Genomic DNA, 25,017 nt, shown 5'->3' on the forward strand with positions numbered 1-25,017 from the left:
ATCGATAATTGTGATCAACACTCGATTAAACTGATATCAATTTAACATTTATTACGTAATTAACCAGTTACTGCTTTTCTCGAGTCCAGTTAATAATAAACATTTTATTAGGATAACGAGTAATTTAAAGGGAAGAATCATTTGAATAATCCCTGATTTTGGGGATTTTAATGAATCAATCCTCTTCAATAGAATAACTCAAACTGGTTGATTTCAACTGCTGAAAGACATCTTCTTAAAACGGAGAGGTCTTAACGAATAGTAAACGAGTCCATTCTCAGTAATTCGAACGTGCTTTATTGTATGTAACAGGCGCACAACAGATCGTTTGACATCGCATGAAAGGATCCTTGATTGTGATGCAAAGTTGAATAAATCGTGGCTAGACAACGCTAGGTATGCGAATTTGCATTTATCTGAATCGAAAACGGGTCATGCTGCACGGGACGTGTAAACACACCCGTGCAATTAAACTATCTAACGACTTAATGCGACTAATGTGATTGAAAGTGGATGAGAAACTATGGATGCCAGTGGCACAATTATGAACATGAAATTCCTGATTAGGTAACAAAATGTGAGAAGCTTAAGAAAGTAGAAATATTTCATTTTATCTTTTTTGACAAAAATATTTTCATACTTTTTAATTTTATAGTTTTAGTAAGTAACATTTTTTCTAACGAATTTTTGTTTCTTTTTGAAATAAGAAATTGGTATTACGGGTGGGAAGAATTATAGAAATTGATTTTTTAATAAAATTATAAGTGATCAATGAATAATAAACGGACTGAAAGCATTTTGGTTGAGAAATTGAAATGAAATTATAATTAATTGGTCAACAAGGTTCAATTGACTTCGTTGTGTAGTACGCTTTATTATGGCTGCTCTATATAGGTGTGTAGTAGTTAACTTGGTGTGATAATTCAGGTGGTCTCCACCTAGGGGAACGCAAAACATATTGCTAAAGCCTTGTGACGACTAGCAGGATCCAATTAAAAGGACAGTTATTTTATACGGTATATGCATGGTGTAGAGTTCTCTTGATATTTTGTATAAAATGTGTTTAAGAAAAAAGTTATCTTAAATTTCTTAAAATTATACTTTTAAAGGGCGATTGAGAAAAAAGGTCGATATGGAATGAAAGAAAATTATTCTATCTTTCGATTTTCTTCTATATGTTCCTTTCATCTGGAACGTTCCTGCCCCTGTCCAATATCAATTTTCCGACTCACAATATCAACGTTAACGAACCCCTTCGTACTTACACGATGCAATGTATGCTCCACTCGATCGACAAAAATGATCAGTTATCTGTATGTCATATTGATTAAATAATAACCACTCTATCAGTACTCGCAGTTAGATTTGAAAAGCTAATTTACAACGCTGATGTTATGAATTTTATTTTGCTAACCTATAGCAACTTCTGCTGAATTTTAATTCTGTTTTTAAAATATTAATTTTGTTTTTAATCACACATATAATATTATCATTTAGGAAGGAAGTATAAAAAATGACAATTTGTCGCGTCTTTAAAAAATCATGTATGTCCTATTCTTTAAATTACCTTTAAATTATCAAAATTTCAAACATTATATATCCTTATATAAATAGATATTTGGAATTGCATGGAATATTATACAATGGTGCAAGTTAATTTGTATACAATAGAATAATTTTATGATTGATTAGTTCATAGAAAATGCCGTAGTATTAGCCCTGAATGTGTTTCTGTTTGATCGTGTCCATGGTTCCAACGTTGCTCGTATTATTATGTATACGAACCATAGAGCAAAGGCGAACCCAAGGACCGTGAAGACTCCATAGCTACAAATAAATCAATGTTATACTACTGCAATCACCTTGGCTTCCAAAATAATCATAACTTAGATTAAGAATGTCTCGTACTTTGTAAACCAGGCAATAAATGCTCCAAGACTTATGATTACGAGTAGACTATAATTAGCTAACGGACGTAAACTAAGTCGAGGCGGAATGCGTTCCTCGTATCCGCTGGACAACCCAGTTTGTGTTCGTTTTGGTAGTTTCACGATTTTCGTTGGTGATTGTAATATCTGTCGGCAAATGCTGCCGAAAAAACCACGTCGATGGTACATCTTAGTTATCTTATGTCGATACTGTTTAAAATACACGATTATATAATTACAAAAATGAAGCTAATGTAACTTAATAATTCGATTCTAAAATGTTATTAAATGTATATTTACCTTCACATTTATGTATGTACAGAGTTTATATAAATTTCTAACAAGTAACGCGCATTCGTTACTTCGAACTGGTTGCAATTCCGGATCTCCCATGTATTCGATATATTGACATGTCTGTCTATCTTTCTGATTAGGTACAAAAACACCTGGTTTGCTTGTATCTAAACTAGAGTCCATCTAAAAAATTAATGAGTTAGGATTTTTCTACTATAATAAGATTTTTTAGATAATCAGTTTTATACTTGTGATTGGTGACAGAAGGATGTCGATAAAATACTCTCATGGTATTCTTGGTCAGCTTCAATAGCTACCTGAGGAATGTCTTCTACTTTAATCTGTAAAAATTATGTTTAAACCAAATCATATGATATTTAAAATTAGGGAATCTACCGTCTTTTATTACCTCGAAAATGTCAATTAACTGTTGCTGTGCATTCGCTAGATAAACAGGAACACGACGCCTTTCTTCTATACCAATATCATCCGAAGAATAATCTTCGCCATTAAAAAATTCCCATAGTGCTAACAGAAATGGTCTGTTTTTTCTTTTCTTTTCCAATGCGTCGATTAAACTAGTTGCTGTTAAATGTGCTTGTTTAATTGTGCCTAATAGACATACGACCTAAGATAGAAATTAAAAAATAATTAAATACTTTAGGCATGTATTTTACGTTTTACGTACCTGTGAAATAGTAGCCATAGAAAACATTAGAACGTATTGGTATGTCGGTCCTTCAAGCTCTAAAATTTGTTGTCGTACAGTTGAAGTCCATTGATTTGTAGATACTCGACTTCTGCTTAATCCAACATCATCCATGTGACTTTCTATTTCGCATATTATTTTTGCTAAATACGGTTGCGAAAAAACCTGTGGAGTATAAGTTTGATAAATACGTGTTAGCGGACGATCCACATATCTACAAAAACTTAGCATACTTTTGTAACTCTGAATAACATTAACGCATTCTTTGGAGCTACAAGATCTGTTCTCATAAATCGTGGAAGTAATTGTTGAAATATTGCTGTGTAGGCTAGTAGATTATGTGCTATGAAAGGCATCCATCTATATGCATCATGTATCTTTCCCCTCTCTTCCTCTTCTGCTTTACTGTAAAAAAGTAAAATAATTTGTAATAATAATTTCTCAACAGATCTTTTACTATATATACATACCCTTCCTTAGTATACGTTATACCAGGGAAATATCTCCATGGTTGAATAAAACTTAACCAAGCTTCAAGAATCAATCTAAAGGAACTATCTAATGGCCAATGATGTATGGCTTTCCGAAGGAATGTGTAGATCTTACCTTGAACAGAAGGCAAAATAATTCTGAAATGGCAAAATATAGATTATAGTATTAGTGTAATATTTAATTGTTGTTTAATTCTGTTTTGATTATGTATATACCGTTTAAGTTCATCCATCGCACTTCTGTCGCCTACCGCGCTATTTGCAAATTCATGCAAAGTTTTTATAAATGCTCGCACTAAACGTATATGCTCTCCGGAATGAATGCTGTGCTGTAATTAAAGTTACATAGAAATGTATATATATATTTTACGAAAGTTTCAAATGTAAACTTACTCGACGTGGAACGGACGCAGAATATGATGTGCTTAATCGTGGATTTAATTGATCATCTTCTATGTATTCTACCCAAAAGTCGAGAAATACTTGAACTACGGTTTCACTTCTCCAAACTTGCGGTAAACATTGTTGCTGTGGTACGCTCGTTGTAGAATTCGAAGATCCTGGTGATAATATCGACGTTCTCAAAAGTCGCGGTGTTTGCATTCTGTAATAATTTCTGATTTTTAACTTATTGTCTAGTTCTAAAGAAGTGCCTTTTTATTTATATATCCCTTATTAAAGTATCTTTTGTTTTGCTCCAAGAATACCTTTTAGATTCGGGTGATTGTACTAATTTCCGTTGAGGTGTTTTCCTAATGTATGGACTAATTATTGGCAGAACTGGAGAATTATCTTTAGGTAGAAAATGGTATAAATAACAGTGTGCTAATTGAACATAAACAGTTTCCCAATTGATCCAAATATTCTCCTGTTGCTGCACCTGCAGCCAGGGATTTGTCAAATGATATGCAAAGTGGAAGATATAATATTCAAAGGGATATGTATAACTGTTAAGGATTTATCTTACACAAATTTTTAGAAATATTTCATGAAATTATTAAACAGAAATATAAAAAGGATACTCATATTTAAAGCAGATACACCACGTGTGCCCTGGTCATCTCTGATTTTGTCTAGATAAAATGGGGGTATTACTCCTTCCTCTAACATCGAACGTATCTTTACCTGAAATAAAAAAGACATATATGAAACTTAATTTTTACTTATTTTATAATTATCAATAATGTATAGATCTATTTTTACGTACAGGTAAAAATGAAACTGGGAAGTTGTATTTCAAGTAACAATCTGGCAATAACTTATAACATAAAGAAAAAACTGGTCCTTGTGGATTAAGAAAGTTACAAAGCGTTTCATGCTCCTGTGGATTTTTCTTAAAAGTGATGCTATGTAGTCCCCAACCAATGTTGTCAGTTATTCCGAACAACGAGTCTACTAATATGGAAAATACATGTTGCAATTCTGTTGTGCTTGATTCATCTATCAGCGTTGCTATTTCCTTGCACCTTTGTACCAATGGCATATTTATGTATCTTTGTAGTTTGATCTATATATTAATTAATGGACTAAATTAGATAATAATGCAGTCATTGAATTAACTTATATAGATCTGACTTATAAATACTAATAGAATTTTTAGAGCAATGTATTATATAAATTTTATCAGTTCTATTACTATTATTTTATTTAAAATACATTATATACATATTACATATATTTGTATAATACAGTTACGCAAAGATAAAATATATACAATATTTTTTATATAAATTTATTCAGAAAAAATGATACATTTTTAATCAATACAAAGCAAATTGTATTTTTCTATTGAATAAACGTTTTGTTGAATTATTTCAAAGAAACCAGTTAAGAATTTTTAGGTTAAATGGAGGTTAGGATATGTTAAGGCAATAAAATTTACAAGTTAAACATTTATAAACTATAATACACGTATGCAATACCGTAGCAACGTCTGAGGATGCAGCCATGTTCGTATTTGTTCGAGTTTACGTAAATTGTTAGAAATAACATTTATAAAAGTATAACTGACTGCGACTACTTAATTCGCGCTTTATACACAAATTAAGTTGTAACATTTACCACCATAAGAAATTTTCTCCCTAGTAGAATCTCCCAAGAATTTAGGAACTTTATAAAGTGCATATTTTGTGGATAAAAATGATAAAAAATCAAATTAATTATTTTTTATATAAAAGTTCATCTATATTTGTATTTAATACAATCCTCTTTTGCATTCAGTTAATAGTTCGTCGTTTGCAAGGTAACTAACATTCACATTATTGCATTCCAAGTTTCCTCATAGTGATTAGCAATGCTATGTAATTGTGCAATGCATTGAAAATATAAAATCAAAGTGAATCTCATTGTTTTTTCTCACTACATGAATAAATTCCAGGTTTATATGTCGGTAAAAATGGTACGTATTGTGTCCATTTCCATCTGCAGAAAAAATGAAACAAGTTGATAAATCATTTGAAGAATTAACAAATGTTAAAAAGATATTATTTAAAAAAGCTTCACCTTCGTAAAGCATCCATTCCAAATGGAAAATCAAACGTATTAAATATATACTCTTGGTCTTCTTTGTCGTCCCTTTCGGTATTTAATTCCATTTCCTTTGACCAAGCAATGAGTCCACGTTCCTCAGGGGTACCTTAAAAAATTGATAATAGTAAATGCATAGGAAATATTTTATTGTTTTATAAAGCGAAACAATTGAAAATTCACGAACTAAAGATAATATGATTTTTGTACAAGTTATACCTGGTATAATATTATCTAATAAACATCCTATTACACCCCCCACCAAGATAGTCGTACTAAGTAACACGGTAAATACACTGTCGACTATGTCATTTCCGGTTTCTATTACACCTGAGTGATTGATCATCCACTTAGATAATACCTGAAAATTCATGAAGACAATTTAGATTTCAATTGGTATCGTAAATCAAGTTCAAATACTACTTCAAACAATTACGCTACTGCTATATAACCGTGAATTATACGTAACTTAAACAATTAAGAAAAAACTGAAATTGATAAACATTTAATTAAAAATAACTTTACCAGTGGAAAGAAAATGGAGAATCCGAGAATGTACAAATTTCTTGCTGAATTTAAATTTATGTATTGTAACGCAGAAAGGCCTAAAAGAACCATATATTTAAATATTTTTTACTTTGGTCTTAGAGTAATTTCATTTTAAAAGATATATTTTAGTATACCAAAAGCAGTGATCATTCCAAACATCACGCAAAATATTCCGCCGACTATTGGTTCGGGGATAATGATAAAAACAGCGCCAAATTTGCTAATCAATCCTTGGAGGATCATCAAGACACATGCCCACTGAATAACTCTGCGACTGCCTACTTTCGTAACACCTGATAATGTTTCGTTTAAACAATGAGTTTAAAACACCATACTTAAATCGCTATAAATCACTTATAAACACAAAAAATGTGACTCGTATTCTTTGACATTTTTTTGTGTTTTTTAGGAAAATCAAACGATTTACCAATAGTTCCCACATTTTCTCCAAACGTGTTTGTACCGTTCCCACTACCCCAAAGTCCAGCTAACATCGTACCAAGCCCTTCCATGCCGATACCTCGGTTAATGGCGTGAACCGGCGGAGGTGGTGCGCCTGAAAATGGAATTTCAAAAAATATTAGCTACAAAATTTAAACTCCATAACTTCTGAATTTTTTCATTTTTCAATTTTGTAATTTTCACATCTTTTAATATTTAGATTCTTAAATCCTTTAATTTTCAAACTTTTAAATGTCTAAGTTTTTTAATTTTTAGACAGTTATATTCATCTGCCACTTTGAAATTGGACTTAAATTAGAGTACCACTTGTTTTAAAAACTTTATCATTCATTTTGGATGAGATATCCGGTATCTCGAATGCTATTATGTATTATATAAATTAAACACAAGTAACTGATCTTGGGCAAAACATACTTTGCTAAAATATTCATATTTAATTAGTAGAATAATTACTCTTATTTTATATTGAGCAATGTAATTGCAGTTCTTGGATTTTACTTACCGCACATCCTGGAGGTAGTTGGATAATAACTGATAGATTCCACCGTACACGCTAATACACCAGCTAACATACCAAGTACACCAGACAGGGTTACGGTCGGTGTACCCCATTGACCAGGATATGGGACACGGAACCATGGAGAATCATTGATAATCTTTAATTTACTATCTGCTCTGGCTGGATGACCGACTGGCAAAGCATCCGTCACGGTTAAAATCGCGCAAATTATCCACATGACTACTATTGTTAACAGTACCTAATACGAAAAAGAAATAAAGACAGAAATGATAAAAACTTGAATAAAGGAAAGTTGGTACTAAAAATACAAACGTATAGAATATAAAGAAGAATAAACGTGAAATAATTACCGGGAATAGCTTAAATAATTCAAACCACACGATGCTTATTCCCTGACCCTTACGGTACATCAATATCGGGAATGGTACATTAACAAGTATTTGAGAATACAATGTTAACATCAATATTGTTCTGCAAGATCAATATACAAGAAGTTATGTACATATCATACACTTTCCTTGTTACGTGTTAAATTTATTATTTCATTCGTTGATTAAATTATATGAACAATATTATCGATGTAAAAAGAGAAAATGTGTATACATCAATTTATACGTTATAATATCATCACTATATAAATACAAAAAAGATGAGCTCACCCAGCTGCTATACCCCAATGTTGAGACGCAGCGTCAGCTGCATTCTCAAAGAGAGATATTCCAACGAGAGAGACAGTTGGCACAATAGTCAGTGGCGTAATAAATTTCAACAAATATCCAATAATACCTATTCAGAAAATTCCATTAGAGAAAGAAGATTTAATAGCCAAAGAATGTTTTGGCTATGATTAATGATTACAATACCTCCAAATCCAATGACTACTTGGAACAAAGCGGATACAGCGATGGCTCCTGAAAGTTCCCTCATTCTAATTTGCCATAGTTCTGTGCGGTTCTCGGGAGACATTTGGTTTAAAATTTCCGGCTCTGGACACTTCCATTGTGGTAAACTTAGTATCGCCAATGTTGGGACTAAAAAGGATATAGTTCCTCCTTGAACTAGCGGCAACCTATGGCAAAGAATAGGAAAAATAAGAAATATAGCATCGATTACATACTGGAGTATGCAAGTATTAGAATATTGATTTGGTCAGGAACTAAATTGTACAATTAGCTATCAACAATTACTAGTTAATCGTGATATATTCGCGTCGATAGTAATAAAGTTATAGTTTTCGTTAGAATAATGCAGAATCAAATACGTAAAATGGCAAAATTTCAAGAAATTTTCGTGTCGAAAGTATATTGAAATATTGGGATGTAGGAGTAAGTACTGCTATATCAAAATTCTAGAGTCTGGAAAGATACTGAGTAGAATATTAATATATTACAAAGTAGATCTAAGGAATATACATAATTTAAAAGACAAATTGAAGAGAAGATTTCCCACTATTACAACTATAATTTTATCATAAAGTTTGAAGTAATAAACGAATATTATTTTTCCCGGAAGCTGTTGGGAATAGTTAACGATCTATAAATCTTGTTAAACAAGAGTTCAAAATGATCCAGCAGCAATAAAGTCACGAAAATTAGCATTAGAACAAGCTGAAAAACAGGAGTTACCAAGTATGAAACATGTATAAATATCAGCTGCGAAGATAATTCCACTATCCAGCCTTGATCCTCGAATTCATGCACGTACATAAATTAACACGTGTGCCTTTCCGATAGCGTTTCTAATCGCTCTCGTCATTCATTTAAATGCAAATATTACTCTTTTTTATTACGCGATAATAATATGTAATAATATTGAAACACTGATATACTCGTTATCATCATGATAAGATCTTTAGCATAAAAGATCATAAATGAGAAAAAAAAAAGACGACTTTTCTATTTATTGAAAGATAAACATAGAAGAAGTAAAACAGAAGTGCAAATTTTGTCGTTTAGAGATGAATTATCTTTCTCTTATTTTCTTAAAATTTTGTAAACTGAAAAAGCTTTTCAGTGGCTTCATCCTTATTACTAGATAGCACTTTGTGCAAAATTGCATATTCTTATAAATATAACTAAAAATGTGAAACTTAAATAGAAATTTCTTTCTTATGCTAAATATTTTAAGGGGTACTATCCATGTATATGTATAATGTATATTTTTGTATCTTTAAATTTCTTATAAATGCATAAACTTTCTACTTATTACGAATACTCTTGTTTCAAGACGAATTCTTTATGAATTTCGATATATATCAGTAACAATAACACATAGTAGCTCGACGAAGCTTATATCCGTAACGAATTGCTCGAGATTCATATACGTAATTGTTTCACGGTATTTGTAATGGTAATTGTAAATGCCGTCTCGTGCCTCCTTTGGCGCCTATCAAACGTCACTTATCAATTTAATGCTCTAGTCAGAATGATTCGCGGTAATTTGAGTCGAGTATACAAAAATGCTCTCATAAATTGAAGAGGCTCTATAAAAAAGGATTAATTTACTGTATTACTTTTGAAACGACTTTAATAACCACGAAGTTAAATATGAATTATGAATCATTTATATCATTTAGATCGACAAAGACAAATTTTTGCTAATTTAATTACCTGCATCCTATGGTGGTTTGGAAGAAAGTGACCAGTCCTGTGACGAAAATCATGGTGGAAATTATGTAACTTCTCGATGGATCGTCCTCCGCCATGCACAATGCTGGAGTAAGGATGAAGGGAATCGAGACTATTGCACCTATCATCGTTAGATAATGCTGAAAAACATATTATTCTTTTCGTAAATGATGTTAACAATAAGAGATAGGAAATTTAAAGGTTATGGAAAAATTTTTATGATATCAGAGAATTAACTAGACTTAGAGCTTATTAAATGATTATGGTAATCTTGATCGGTCTTGGATGAATATAGTCGAATATCTTATCAAAACAAATTATATAAATAGGCAAGTAAATAGGGAAATAAATCTGTCCACCTCCCCTTGGCTTTCAGAACGTGCTTATCTCAAATAAGTTATCTGATTCAAATACCAGCTTTAGTTTATATCTATACTTTTCTGTATCCTTGAGTAATTTGAGCAACGTGGAACATTTTTGAAAAGAAAAAGGTTTGAATTTTACGTGTAAGCGAACAAACAGATTATAAGGATTAAATTTCCTCGTTTCACGTTTCCTCGATGTTAAATATAAGATGTACAAGAGGTTCTCTTCCTACAAGAATATTTTACGCTTAATTTATTACAATAAAAAGTACCTGTAAAGCCATAAATAAGCAAAGATACCAGGGCGGAACATCGTCGATACCATAATTGAGATTCGTGCTTCTATTATTGCCAGCAGTTTTAGTATCCGACAGTGGTAATGTTGAATTTTCTAGATTCTGAAACAATAAACATTTGTACGCTGCATAATACCAGCTTTGAAAAATTATCTTTGGCTTTGTAGGATATTTGAAACCGCTGCAGTATTAACTCTGACAAAAGATTTTACTGGAACTTGTTTAGACTTTTAAGGATTGTTTGTACTAAAATCCTTTCTAGATTTTATGAGGATTGCCTACCTTTTCTTTACTTTGTTTTTATGAGGAGTGGAGGATTTTTAATGAAACCGTAATTTGTCCTTTTTTGCTAGAAGCAACCAGAATTTAAAACTCTGAAAAGGTATAAGCAGCATCGTCGCATACAGTAGAATATATTTTTTATAATAAGCTCGGTTACGTAATTACGTTGGAAAACCAACTCGCTAGGAATAATTGTATCATAGTGTTCATTAAGACAATAATATATTGTTTTATTAATTAACACATTGAAAAAAGGTAATTCAATTAAAGAAAAAATTTTTTTCATCGGTTTTTCCTATGTAAATGTTTTATGCGCCCTTTACTTAATTTACCGTTTTATTATCGTTACCATCCCAATTTTCTATCTGTCTAATATTTTAGTGTTAATTATCAATGATCAATAACTCCGATTGTTATCCTTTCTTATTTCAAAATATTTGCCGGAGAATGTAATATAATGCGATTAAATTCTAATATTCCAGTAACAATACTGTATAAATGCAAAAGTTCACTCGAAGTGGGAGGAGGTCTATACTTTTTACTGGTAAAATAGAATGTATCTCGCAATCTTGAATCTCTAATTACGACTTACTCGATCCACGACGTAGCCAGTGTTCTTAAGCGTCAATTAGAATCTAAATATATACGTTATATATCAATACTATCCTTTCTCAACAACACAACCATTGAAGTTCACAGTCAATTTTACGTCTTAAGTGTACGCAGTGCCTCTCAGCAATATTTAGCATAGAAATACACTTGCGCCAAAAATTGCTGTGATCCAAATATATCCAGCAACATTTGATGATTACTAATAAAAACTTTAAAAGTAACAATAATGATAATTTATATTTTAAATTGCATTAAGCTTGATACGATAACATTAAATTCCAATTAATAATCTGAGAGCCACTATTCATCTACTCACGTATATATAGTTTGGGAGAATAGAAATCAGACGGTATAAATGCGGTTCTCCGAATTGAAAATCTCTATTAGTAGAATACTGAACTGTGGAATACCGAAAGAATATAGAATATAGAATGATCGACTTTTTAAATTAAGCTTTAACCGATATTTTAAAGTGATTAATTAAATAAATACAAGCAAGAAATATTAGATTTATATACATATATATATATATACGAATATTTATTATTAATTCGTATAGGAATGAGTAAGAGTTAGAAATACGTAAACCAAGTCTCCGTTCCGCGTTGTAAAATAAAATACTATACTATCGTTAATTCTACATTAGTATTAGAAATCAAGAGCTATACAAACTATGAAGATTTCAAGCCATCATTAAACATTATCGAACGATGAATTATTTAATTAGATATTCCTCCAACTATTTTAATAAACAACGTACCATTAAATCCAATTATTTTATGCGATTGACATTCGAATTAATAAAAATCTCTTTATTACAAGAGTTATAATATTATATTGTAAATATGATTAAAAAACAATCAAATTTATAATATTATAAACATTATGAAAGACAATCAATCAAAAAAAGAACGAAAAATTATAATCGAACGCCGTTTTCCCAGTCACTTACTATTTCGGTCATCTGTATTCCATTTTCAGGCATATTGAAATTATTCTGTTCACGGACACGGAATACAATTAATATTCTCTACAGCACTACAATAATAAAAATCCAATGATCCACAATTACGAGAAGCTCCAAACGATCCTTCAGGAACCGCGGAAATATAGCGAAAACTCTTCGAACTTCGATGACCACGCGTGCACGTTAAACCGACGTTAACAACGAACTGTATCAATAGACGGCATTGCTCTTTAATTTATCCCTATATGACTACTTCGAAACCAGGAACTAGTCGATCTCAGATTTTTTTTGTCTTAGATAACAGACACCACCAGCGAAATTTCACTGAAAATTCATAATTAGAGAAGCGACTAATTGACGGTGATTAAAAGTTAAAATAGATAAATATGTGTCTCATAACGTCATCGCTATTGACCCCGTTATTCGATACAACGCAAAACACGTATTTAAAAGAAAAAGAATTCTCATAACATCGATGAAAAAATCAAATAGGAAAGCTTCTCGAAATAGCGTTTTGATTGTAAATAAAAAAATTGTCAAATAATTAGTAGTATTCTAAGGCTGGATCTGTTCAAAGATAATGTACTTGTATCTCTTAATTAATTTTAATTTGTTTGTTGCGATTGTGTTGCGATCGTAGTGCGCATAGATTGTAAAATTAAATTGTCTGGGAGCTTACATATCAATTATTTACCAAAGAATCTCGCGTGTATAAATCCGTATTGATAAAAATAATATTATCTATAATCTGGCCCGAATTTGAGGAAAAAGGTATTGATGAATCTTTATGCTACTATCGATTTTGTTAAATAGATCATTGATCAACGCTTTATCGATTATTCAGTGGCTGGAAATAGTTTTTAAATTTGATACTATACGTGTAATATAAATGTTCGGAATTTCAGTTGGCCGTTCGTTTATGGCACGGACAGGCCCATTTTCCTCATTAGGAAATTCTGAATTACCGGTCCTCCCAGGGCAATAAACGTAATGACTCAAGGCCAGGAAAAACCTAGGCAAGGACCAGCCAGAAGGGACGAGCTGAGTTCAGCTTTAACCGTCGAACAGTGTAGACATAGGACGACAGAGTTCCAACTTAGTTCAACTCCTCCACCTTGAACGTCAAATTATTTGAGGTAATTTTTTGTATTTTTATTAACTTCTATATTTCAAACCGAAATCTGTTGGAATAAATTGTTCGACGTTGATGAGCAATTTCTGAAAGCAGTTATCTATCAAAGGAGAATTTAAATCCAAGTTATTATTTTATGTACACCTTTTCACAGTAAATTGGTAATACAATGTAAGCATAAAGACAAAATTCTATCACATTGTACTGTTTGTAGAGATGTAGATATGGTTTTGATCATCCGTGGTTTTGATAAAGTGCAATAAAATCGGACTTGGGACTGCAAATGATAATGTTTGAGATCACAAATATTCTTATTTTTTCATTTTATTGGACTCTCGATGACCAAGGATCACTATATCTTTCTAGAAAATTAAATAATTTCCGTAACGTTATCTAATAAAAAAATTGATAAATTATTTACAGAAATATAAATCGAAATAGGAATAAGCATTATAAGTGCTTACGAAGATTCTAAAATTGTTAGTTCCGTAAGAATTTGATTCTCCCGCCAGAATAGTGGGGGCGCCTGTGTTTCGAAAACTAGAATACGTAACCTCAATATTTATATAGCCGAAGCTGTGTATCATAACCTATCGTATTGTTTCTTCTTACTCGTAAATAGACGCCCTAATAACGTGTATTTCATGAATATTTTGAATTTTTCAGAAATTTTGTGAAAAAGTATTGGATAAATATTTAAAATGGATGAACTGGGTGAACCTATGGACGTGGAAATAATCCCAGTTACCGATGATGCCAAGAATGTTGATTCTGAGCAAATCGATGTAAAAACTTTTAATTCAAACAACGTGCAACAACCAGAGGTAAAAAGATATTAAATATAATCATTTTCCATGATTAATGTGCATGTTTTATAAATTTTCTGATTGTTATTTTGTTTCAAATTTTACAATACATGAGACATAAACGTAGATGATATATACATATAATGAATTCGTTGATTTCTTGCTTTGACTAAGGATTACTTTACAATCTTAAATTGTAAAAGTGTTATGTATACACTGAATTATGAAATTAGATATTAATGCATTATATTTTATATTCAAACAGATACAGTTAGATAGCCGTTATGAGAATCGTGGTGGTACTTTCATGACAGGCATAGATATATTTAGTAAGGAAGAAAAATTAAAAATGGAAGAAAGAGCCAAACGTTTTGGATTAACTGACAAAATAAAGAATAATTTATTAAATCCAGAACAAGATTTGTATTCTAGGTAAGGACACTGATAAATATTTACTTGATAGATAATATAAAATAACTCAGATATATATATATAGCATAGGTTGTCTTAATTTTTAGCATGGGCATTGTAGAAGATAGTGAAAATACAAAAAATATCAGACTAAATGTAATACACATGAGAGGCACAGAAGAAATGAGTACCAAAGATGTCTTTAAATATTTTGAAGATTATGCTCCAGCCTCCATTGAATGGATCAATGATGTTTCATGTAAGAACAATTTAAATCCATAAATTTTACTAACATAACTATCAATGATTCCAAAAGATTGAATTATTTATAAATTTCTTGTTCTTTATTTACAATATAGGTAATGTGGTATGGTTAGATAATTTATCAGCAGCTAGAGCTATATTGGGATTATCAAAAAGAATTATTGGTTTGGAAAAGCAACAAACTATAAAATCACTCGATAGTAATCCTGATGAAGAAAACAATGTAACTAATGATAATTCTATCATTGAAATGGACGAAGATAATGAGATCAGTAACGCTACAAAGGAGACAGAAGAAGATTATATAAGTATCAAGGATATTAATTGCCCATTACCTCCTGGCTTGTGGAGGAAAGGGATAGATTATCCTAAATCTAAAGCAATATTCCTCAGATTTGCTACCAGAGCCGATAAAAAACAACCTAATGCAGAGAAAATGAGTGAATATTATAAAAAATATGGAAACCCCAATTTTGGAGGTATTATTAGAAACATTATTAAAATGTCCTTACAAATTACAAACATTATTAAATTATCCAAATATTAAATAATATTATTTCATGCAGGTATTAAAGGAATTTTAACTGAGTCTCGAAAACGGATGTACAAACAAATCAGACAAAATAAAAGAAGATTCAAAGAAGAGCCGCAAGACGATGTTAAAGATAGAAGGTGTGTAAAGAACCCCTGGGGTGCATTGTCTGAAAGTTGGGGACTCAATGATGCTATAGAAAGTGAGTTTGGCACTAGAAATGAACCTAAAGATCAAGGGCGTAGTGTGAAGGAAAGATTAGGGGTAAAATATCCTTCAAAGGAAACTACACACACTGAAGAACAACGAAGTAATTCGAGCAGTGATAGTGAAGATGAGTGGTGTAAAAGAAGTAAAGTGTTGCGAATGCGAATGCATGCGGACGATGAAGAAGAGAAGATACACAAACGACGTGCGAAACTTCGACAAGTCAGTAAATTTTACTATTAGCTAGATAAATTTTATACAATAGAGGAATTTATTTAATCATTTATTATGATACATTTGCAGACTATGTTAAATAACTTAACTAGAGGCAATGATTTACGATCGAGGCTCAGCTGTCCGAGGAAAGGAACGCAATTTCGTGATGCAATTCAAGTAGTTGTAACAAATACAACTGCAACAAAGTCGAATTCTTTAAAGCTTAATGACTCAGAGGTAATTATTGTTAGAAATTTAATATTGCATTATATGCATATTTACATTTAGTAAAAATCGGGTTTTATTTATGACATGTAGGAGGAAGATGGTGAAATTATTGAAGATGATGAGAGCCAGGAAAAGGAAGAGGGCGAATGGCAAGGGTCTGATGAAGAGGAACAGGAAGAAGAAGACGAGGACGAAGACTATAGTGATGAGGATAGTGACAAACCCGCAAAAGAAGTTCAAGGACCTAAGGGAAGTGTAATAAAAGTAGTTCAACATAAACCTCGCGTTGCTTCCACAGTGTGGGCGAGACTGAACAATGTAAAAAGTGAAATTGTTGATAACTCCATTAAAGACAGGTAAGTATTGAAACAAATCAATATTAATGTTTATATGAATTATGAATAACATTTGGAAATAACATATAACAATATTTTAAAGGCAACCAAGAATACGAGATCTAAGAAATACATTAAAAGGCGATCTTCGGTCTCGAATCAGAAATCATACAAGAGGTCGCTCTCCTTTAAGGATAGAAGTGAAAAATGACAAATATACCGAAGGAAGTGAAACAGAATAATTGTCGATTAGTCGAACGAATTGTGGCAAACATGTGAAATATGGTTGTGGTGTTGTTTCAGTGGAAGAGTATGATATGGTGCAAACTTCATAACTGATGTATAAAAGTACAGAAAATGCACTCATTACACCGAATTTATTACAATTTCATTTAACTCATACGTTCTTGTTTAAATTAATGATGCCCTAAAATTACACGAAGTCATATTTTAATCGTGAGCATATTTATTTATGTTAATAAGATATATACGGATATCTTTTTGATATACAATTGAATAATGAAATTTGAAACAATGTATATTTTTAGCCTTAATTGATTATGTATCTTGCACTACCAGAATAGACCAAGTTTCTGTGCGTGTAAGAATTTAAAATTTTATGTTTAAGTACAAATATTCTGAGAGAATATATATTGTATAGATATTTCTGGGTATAAAATCTCCCCATATTTTTTATTCATATTACACAATTATAAGTACGGATCGTACATTAATCTTTTAATACGACTAATGTTAACATTTTGCACATATTGATAATCAAGTATCATCTTCCTATTTTTAAAATGCGATAAAATATAAATTAGCGGGTAATGGGTGCTTCTTGGAGTGTATATAAATATTATCTAGGATATAGATAATAATAAAAAAGTTTTTCGATTAACACATTGCGTACTGAGAAAGATAGGACATATTTTTAAATATTCGTTTGTACAATTAACACTTTTGCTGAGAATCGTGCATTTTATAATTCCAATTGGAAAAAAAAAGATATTTTCGAATACGTCATAAGTAACAGAGAAATAAATTTATACCTTATCGTACAAAAAGAAATTCTGCAAACGAATATTTAATTAATTGTACATCGAAACGATATATTAGTGGTTTTATAATCTGTTTTGTCTTCGATGATTACATCAGTTAAAAAAGCCAATGAAAAGTGAGGAAAAATACTCGATACGGTTGTAAATAAAAATAAAATTGTGCGAGACTAATACTAATATCTTGTACCGAGACTATACATGCCGAGCATTTAAAATATATTTTCCTTACGTACGTAATAACTAATAAAATGTTTCGAAAGCTGTGATTTCTTAGACATAAACATTAAATGAAAAAGAGATGCAATTTCATAACGTCAGTTAACCAGCCCTCTTTGATTTCAATAACAGAATGAAATTTTTGTTGTGTAATAATTAAAGAAGTATGTGTAATTTCTACACATATCCAACAAGATGTAAAAAATATGACAAATGGACAGAATTATATGAATATTCTGTATCTTCAAGTTCAGAAGAAATAGGGATAAGAATAATTATGACATCGATTCCGAATAATTGACCAATAAAGCCGCTTTTATATTAGCACGATAATACTTTGAATAGTCATTTTAAAATACAATAATCGATAATTATGATTTCAGTACATATATATGTATAATATATATATATATATATATTTATCATTTACACAAATAACAATTAGTCAGAGAAATATTCGGCTGAAGTAATTTGAGAAAGAAAAATAAGAAAAAAAAGAAAGATTTATCGTTCGAAGAACACAGTGGATTATCGGAATATTCTTTTAGCCGCATTCATAGGTTTCTAGCCGCTACTTAAATTCTCTACGTTAATTTAATCTCTCTTTTGTACTGTTTACGGTCTCAAATAAAAATTATTCTACTGCAGTTTATTAAATAAAAAATATTTAAAAGGATTGCAAGAAAAATAATTAATCACATTACAAATGACTAAGTGGAAGCTCAAAATATTGAAAATGATAATTCTATGAATGCAGCTTGGAGGCACGAGGTAATTTAATGCATTAACAAACGAGATGCGATATTTTTGACGCTATTAAAGCGCGTGACAGTTTTTTTAACTTACATATTTATCTAAAATCGCGTGAAAACCATTTGGTAACTACATTTGCTAACCGTGACTTGAATTTATCTAATATTATTATATCTACATTTTTATATGTTTCATCACGTGTAAGATCTACTAGATTCGTGAACTAGTCCTCGCCAACTAATATTCATTTCTCTTTGTTTGCTTCAGAATCAGAAATATCAATCTCGTTTGCTAAAAGGCAATCGTGCAAGATATCGAGGATCCCTTTCGTCTATCCTACATAAAAACTGTTGATGTATTTTTTAATTTAATACTTTTCCCTTTGTTAAGCCAATCGATAAACGCCATTTTCGCTTTCTTCGTATTACTTTCGTACTCTTTTTTTCATTCTCTTCGTCTTGTTTCTTCTTTTTCTTCTCTTTTTTTGTTCTTTTTGTTTTCTCATAAATGACGTATAACATTTAAAATCCATAGACGAAATATTCTTTTTATATTCGGATATATAAGATATGAATCGGCAACAACAACAAATACACGCAACGTTTAAGTATATTAGGCCTGATGGTATTGATAATAATTCTATCAATGTATATTAAACGCTACAATCTATCGTTGCTCGCATTTCACTTGCATCCTATGTGTCTCTTTCTTCGCGATAATGGTGTCCCAATGTTATCAAAATTTTTTCCTCCTCATTTTTTAATAATATTTTTTTAATTACATCAGCAGCCGTTATGGATTCTTAAGAATATCCGACAACAGGTTTACATTTGATGACGTCCCGTGAAATTTGTACGTTTGCACAAGGTACGATACTTGACACACGATCACAGCAAATGTACAATATTTCTTGCGTTTATTAATCGTTTTTAATTAAACATCAAATTTCATATACCGAGAAGAGAACAGACACGAACTCGAAACTTTGTGGAATTTAAATGCATCGCAACTTTGTTTCTTAATACATTTCATTAATACTTCACGTTTGATATTGATCTCGTCCTTCTTACGTATATAAACGAACAGAAAGATCTTTAAAGATTCGTCTCACCGCTTATTAGATGAACAGTATAATAAATTGTAACAAAAACTTACAAGTCAATCTAGTTTTGTTGTTTCATTTGATAATGTATGAACTTTATGCTTAAACTCTGACTTGTAAGTTTTTCCTTTTTTTTTTTTTTATCAGTTTTCCATTTTTGTTTGTTTAAATCAATTTTCACGTTGGAAACGAATTTGGAACACCGATATCGTCATAGTCAGCCAGCCGACTCGTTACAATGTCCCCTCGGTCTATCGAGGTAGCTCGTGAAAATTATTCGACAAACATTTCGCGGTTCGCTAATCGTTCGCATCTACTTTTTGAGACTCTGAGAATTAACGCCTTAAATACATACACAGATTAAGTTACGAAATTCGGACACATAGCAACTGTACACGCAGAAAGATTCGGACATATATAAACTTCGTTCAAAAATCAGCTTCACGCGTATAACGCTTGAAGATATTTCTTTATTTATTTAAGCTTCGAAGATAAAATCGAAATGCATACGAGGAAGGGAAGATTATACATGAATTATTCTTTAATTTATATTTTTTATAAGAAATTAATGAAGCTTTGAGGGAACATTATATTTCTCTTGTGTCCATCACTTTCCTTCTTTTTTTTTTTTATAATTTCGATAGACGATGATTTATTCTTTTTATAGAAATTTATTGCACAATTCATTAAGGGAGGCAGAATGTAGAAATGTGAACAAGAGCCACAGACATCTCCGAAATCTTTCTTCTTGTATTGAATGAACTCGTGCTCGAGACACGCGGAGATACTGACAATTTAATGAATTAAGTTAGTTATTCTAGAGAAATTCGTGTGTATTTGACAGATAGTAAATTCATCGAAGAGTAAAATTAAATAAATTCTCAGTATCATCAGGCGCATTGTGAGCACAAAGTGGAACGTTTCACATTGAGGATTTAATATGAACGGCATACATATTTCAACGAACGAATGTCCTCTTCGAGATTTCTCGCTTGCGCAGAAAACCAGTAAACGAAGGAATTTTCCCAGCATGAAAAACGTGTGACACGTAATCGGTTGATTGTTAATTTACATCGATGAAATCACCGTTGAAAGATTTGTACGACATCAAAGATATAGTTGCAGTTACAAGGACGCGGAATTGTAAAGAGATATCAGATTAGATTCTTCTCTGCAACTACAGTGATTCACGACGATATTTGAACACACAGAAACTTTGTCTGAATATAAAGATTAGAGGAGAAAAATGTAATAAGTACATTTCTGTTGGTTTTATGATTTTATAATGCAACCTTATGATTAAACGGGAAGATTTTAATATGATATAATTAAAAATAAAAGCAAACCTATATTGAAGAGAAATTTAGATAATTAAAGTATATTGAAATATATTGAACAGTTAAATTTTCTATGATATAATTACAGATATATTTATAATTATTTTTACAATTGCAAAAATTGTGACGTATTAAACAGAAATTAAAGATGCTAGATCTTCTATGATATAATGCACACACATTTACAACTGCATAATATAATAAATAGTTTGTTAAAATTGATTGAATTATACTTGACAGAAATTAAAAATGGCTAGAGTATATTTTTATTTTCCTGGAATAAGACAAAGGATAATCTCGTTACCTTTCAATTATATATTTATTGAAACTCTTGATCAAATTCTGACTATTCATTATTATTTTTAAACGAAAAATTTCATATGCTTGTGAAAATTCCAAATTTCAAGCTACGAAGATCAATCGTAAATTATTAGAAGTCTCATATGAAAATTCCTGTAATATCTCTTTGACTACGATGAAATATTAAATTCTCCTCCGGTAGATTGTTATTTCTCACAAGGTTCCGGATATAAAAGCAGCGACAAGGCTAAATCGATAATCCGATAAATCCTTCAATGCTATGTAAAGCATAAAAATATGCTGAGAAATGGAAAAGGACACTCGAGGGGAATAATACAACATTCTTCCTCTCTTTCGTTCTCTCTCGAGTTAGTTAAATCGTGAAAAAGGATACTCGAAACCGAAGGCAACGAAGCGTCTTCGTTATTTCCACAGATGAAACTTCTTAACTTTGAGGGAAATAAACGCATCGATGCCTATCTCTTTCTCTTTCGAGTGAATTATTTTACGAATATACAACATACCACTGACATGTGTTTATTAATGGAGAATTATTTTATTAGATTATATCGAAGAACGTGAGATCTGATAATCGAGGGAGGCAAATAGTGTTTTACACTCTGGATCGTTCGTTTTGCGCTCTCTTTCTATATTAACTTTTCTATCGCTTTCTTCGTATCTCATTCTCGCTTACATTATCTCTCTTCCACTTATTTAACAAGATTTTAACCGCTTACTTTCTTGTCTTTGATTTCGAATTTAATTTCGAAGACAAGAATAGTACCCGTTCCTCTTTTTTTTTCTTTAAATAAGTATTCCAAGCGTGTCCTCGCCATCTTGAAAATCATCCGATTGTCATTGGAAAATGATGAAACATACTCGTCTCATACAAGAGATTTTTTGTTTCTTTAATTATGATTTTTAGAAAAATAAAAATAGATGATGAAGTAAATTGCTCGTCTCTTATTTGTGCCTCGACATCGCTCGAATTCATTCCTAAGTTATCACTGGACTGCGGATATTTATGTAATAAAATAATATTTTTGCAAGTATAACTGAAAAAATGGAATCTAAGCAGAAATTTGTCTCACCTGTTAATCGTTATAATTTAAGTAATGCACTTTGGATATATTATGTATTTTTGCATCCTTAAATTTCTCATAAATGTATAAATAATCCGCAGTCTAGCTATCACAATCGGATTTCTCGTCATTCACCATCGACGACACGTTCGTGTACCTAGCTCGATTATTATTTTACCCATTTGCCACGACATGTTTCTTCGGAGAAGATGTATCAACTAGGGATATATATTATATTGAATATAAAAAAAGAATCGTTTGAATATACGCGTACATTTAGAGTGAAAAACACGAATCGAAACAAGAACGTTCACATTATCAATTTAATTAACATGGTGAGTGTTTGAATCCAGAGAAGTGGATTGTACGAAGAATGTTTTCTTATTGGCTTTTAAATAAAAAAAGAATGCGTAAATGACATAAGAACAAGACGTAATTTAAACCATTTGTGAACGACAAGCAATTGTTCCTCGACATCAACATCTGTTAATAACAGAAGAAATCAAAAGAAGTAAAACAAGCGAAAGGCGACACATAGTACAGTATAATAAAAACATTGGAAATGTAAAAAATAGAAAAGTTTACATATGGTAATATTCAAACAGACACCATGCGCTCTGTCGCACAAGAATGGCAGTATCAGTGTAATAATACCTGTAGATCGTGAAACAAGAAGTAATTAAACCGCTTAGAAGAACTGGAAGCTGGGTCAAATGCAATTAACTATGAATTAAACGTTTTTCTCGAGTATCTTGCTCTCTTTTTCACTTTTTCATTTGCTCCTTCTCATACATGCATTCATTCGCTCGTTGTGTCATCTATTTCCTTTTATGTCTTTCTCGCTTCCTCTCGTTCGTCTACAAACTAAATTTGATAGAGGCAGAATAGAATTTCTGCGAGGTACATAACTACTATAAGAATGACACTGAATATTATATAATAATAATAATAATAATAATAATAATAATAATAATAATAATAATTAAAATTAATAATAATGGTATTAATAATAATAGTAATCACTAGGTGTAGAAATTGAGAGATATGAAAGATTGCATCATTCATAATATCAACCACTACATACATTCATTAATAAAATAAACCAACTCCTGAATACCGCAATAAAACACACAATACAAAAAACAATGATATTAAAGACGTGCGACATTGAATGAAGTATGCTACATAAGCTATTAAATGCCCTAAAACCAGTTTGCGTCTTAGTCTATACCCGTCGCTCTGAGAATAGAAGAAAAGGAGATAATAATAGCAACTTTTTATTAAATTAGAATTGTTTAATAACATAGAGCAGATTTGCAGATGACTTTTCTTACATAGGTGTGCCGGTCATGTATCTATTCCTACAGTGTTCTTGTCTTGTTAAGATTTCACACTACCTTTGGAAAGATTATGAGCCACATCTGTTAATGTGGAGCCAGTAAACTTGTAAATAGGTTTTTGGGTGTAGACACTGATCTGTGTAGATGACACTACTTCCTACAACTTACTTATTACAATAAACTCAAGCAAGATATTTTAATTATACTGTCATCAATGACAAGCATCCTTAGACAATCCACCAGAAAAAAAGGAAAGTAATTCATTTCATAGGTGATATTCACAACAAACTCTTTGGTACAACCACTGAAACCTAGGTCAACAAAAGTTACAACTCAGATCTGTTCATTGAGATCTCTACTTTTACAAGAAGCTTGTTAAGCTCTGGAGGAATATTAATGAAAGGAAAGATCAGAGTGCATATATTTTGGTAGAAGATAACAATTTAGTCAATTTGGCTAAATCGAGCATCTTTCAGATTTTTATACAAGATAACTTTATTGCTATTACGGTTAAGCTCTCTGTTATCTTATCAGGGTCTCAGTCTAGCTTCTGGGATTTCAAGTTTGTGCTCATAATCAGAGATGGTTCGGCATATCAAATTAGGTAACTGGATATCTAAAAGAGAAACTTATTTAAAAATAGAGATCCGAAGTAAAACTCGCTAGAAAAGATTACTAAGGCACCCCTGGAGCTACTGTTAGAAATAACAATATGAAACCGGTAGTGTTAGGTTGGTGTATAAATGGGCATCAACTAATATATCCGAATACTCTACAACCGAAACCAAAAGATACCAACACAACATTCCCAAACCTAGCAATAAATGCTTTGGTAAAACAACTGTCAATCACCAAAGCTAATTAATCAATGCAACGTATGACATGGATACACCAAATGAATAGAACCGTCATGCAACGCTACTACATAGTAACAGTACCCGCAACTACAAGACATCATTACGTAGCAAAGATTCATCGACCAGAAAAAAAGTCGTGATTAGAAATAACAGATACAACGCATATGAATTGCAAAAAATAAAGGAAGAAGTCACGAAAAAGTCAAACAC

General features: G+C 31.3%; 3 protein-coding genes and 1 long non-coding RNA gene across 5 annotated transcripts; 1 reads left to right on the top strand and 3 right to left on the bottom strand.

Annotated features, from left to right (window-relative positions):
• Window positions 1-1,520: 1,520 nt before the first annotated feature.
• LOC138180265 (sphingomyelin phosphodiesterase 4) lies at window positions 1,521-5,518 on the bottom strand. 2 transcript variants are annotated; one of them, XM_069113961.1, is made up of 14 exons: window positions 5,345-5,518; window positions 4,630-4,929; window positions 4,445-4,547; window positions 4,130-4,361; window positions 3,816-4,038; window positions 3,639-3,751; window positions 3,402-3,560; window positions 3,165-3,336; window positions 2,911-3,096; window positions 2,632-2,850; window positions 2,471-2,563; window positions 2,229-2,405; window positions 1,909-2,138; window positions 1,521-1,827 (listed from the first exon to the last, which is right to left on the bottom strand). In XM_069113961.1, the coding sequence occupies exons 1-14, from the start codon at window positions 5,369-5,371 to the stop codon at window positions 1,689-1,691; spliced, it is 2,373 nt and encodes a 790-aa protein (XP_068970062.1). In that variant the 5' UTR covers window positions 5,372-5,518; the 3' UTR covers window positions 1,521-1,688. The 2 variants fall into 2 exon arrangements, with proteins under 2 accessions (XP_068970062.1, XP_068970063.1); XM_069113962.1 differs by having other exon boundaries at window positions 3,816-4,026; window positions 5,345-5,517.
• A 63-nt stretch (window positions 5,519-5,581) lies between these two features.
• Window positions 5,582-12,867, bottom strand: LOC138180267 (solute carrier family 23 member 1). Its single transcript, XM_069113965.1, has 13 exons — window positions 12,614-12,867; window positions 10,744-10,869; window positions 10,089-10,246; window positions 8,343-8,548; window positions 8,139-8,265; window positions 7,830-7,950; window positions 7,462-7,717; window positions 6,925-7,053; window positions 6,632-6,790; window positions 6,474-6,553; window positions 6,168-6,309; window positions 5,925-6,057; window positions 5,582-5,843 (listed from the first exon to the last, which is right to left on the bottom strand). The coding sequence occupies exons 1-13, from the start codon at window positions 12,644-12,646 to the stop codon at window positions 5,765-5,767; spliced, it is 1,749 nt and encodes a 582-aa protein (XP_068970066.1). The 5' UTR covers window positions 12,647-12,867; the 3' UTR covers window positions 5,582-5,764.
• Window positions 12,868-14,315: 1,448 nt separating this feature from the next.
• Window positions 14,316-19,860, top strand: LOC138180266 (nuclear cap-binding protein subunit 3). The gene is made up of 8 exons (XM_069113963.1): window positions 14,316-14,584; window positions 14,832-14,998; window positions 15,085-15,236; window positions 15,337-15,720; window positions 15,808-16,202; window positions 16,284-16,433; window positions 16,515-16,780; window positions 16,863-19,860. The coding sequence occupies exons 1-8, from the start codon at window positions 14,462-14,464 to the stop codon at window positions 16,999-17,001; spliced, it is 1,776 nt and encodes a 591-aa protein (XP_068970064.1). The 5' UTR covers window positions 14,316-14,461; the 3' UTR covers window positions 17,002-19,860.
• On the bottom strand, window positions 18,717-24,563 carry LOC138180281 (uncharacterized). The gene is made up of 2 exons (XR_011173249.1): window positions 23,265-24,563; window positions 18,717-22,828 (listed from the first exon to the last, which is right to left on the bottom strand). It is a non-coding gene; the product is annotated as an uncharacterized LOC138180281 (long non-coding RNA).
• Between the last annotated feature and the right edge of the window lie 454 nt (window positions 24,564-25,017).

This window comes from Bombus flavifrons, chromosome 5, assembly GCF_040668555.2.
Source record: "Bombus flavifrons isolate JBK064 chromosome 5, iyBomFlav1_principal, whole genome shotgun sequence".
NCBI classification, from domain to species: domain Eukaryota; kingdom Metazoa; phylum Arthropoda; class Insecta; order Hymenoptera; family Apidae; genus Bombus; species Bombus flavifrons.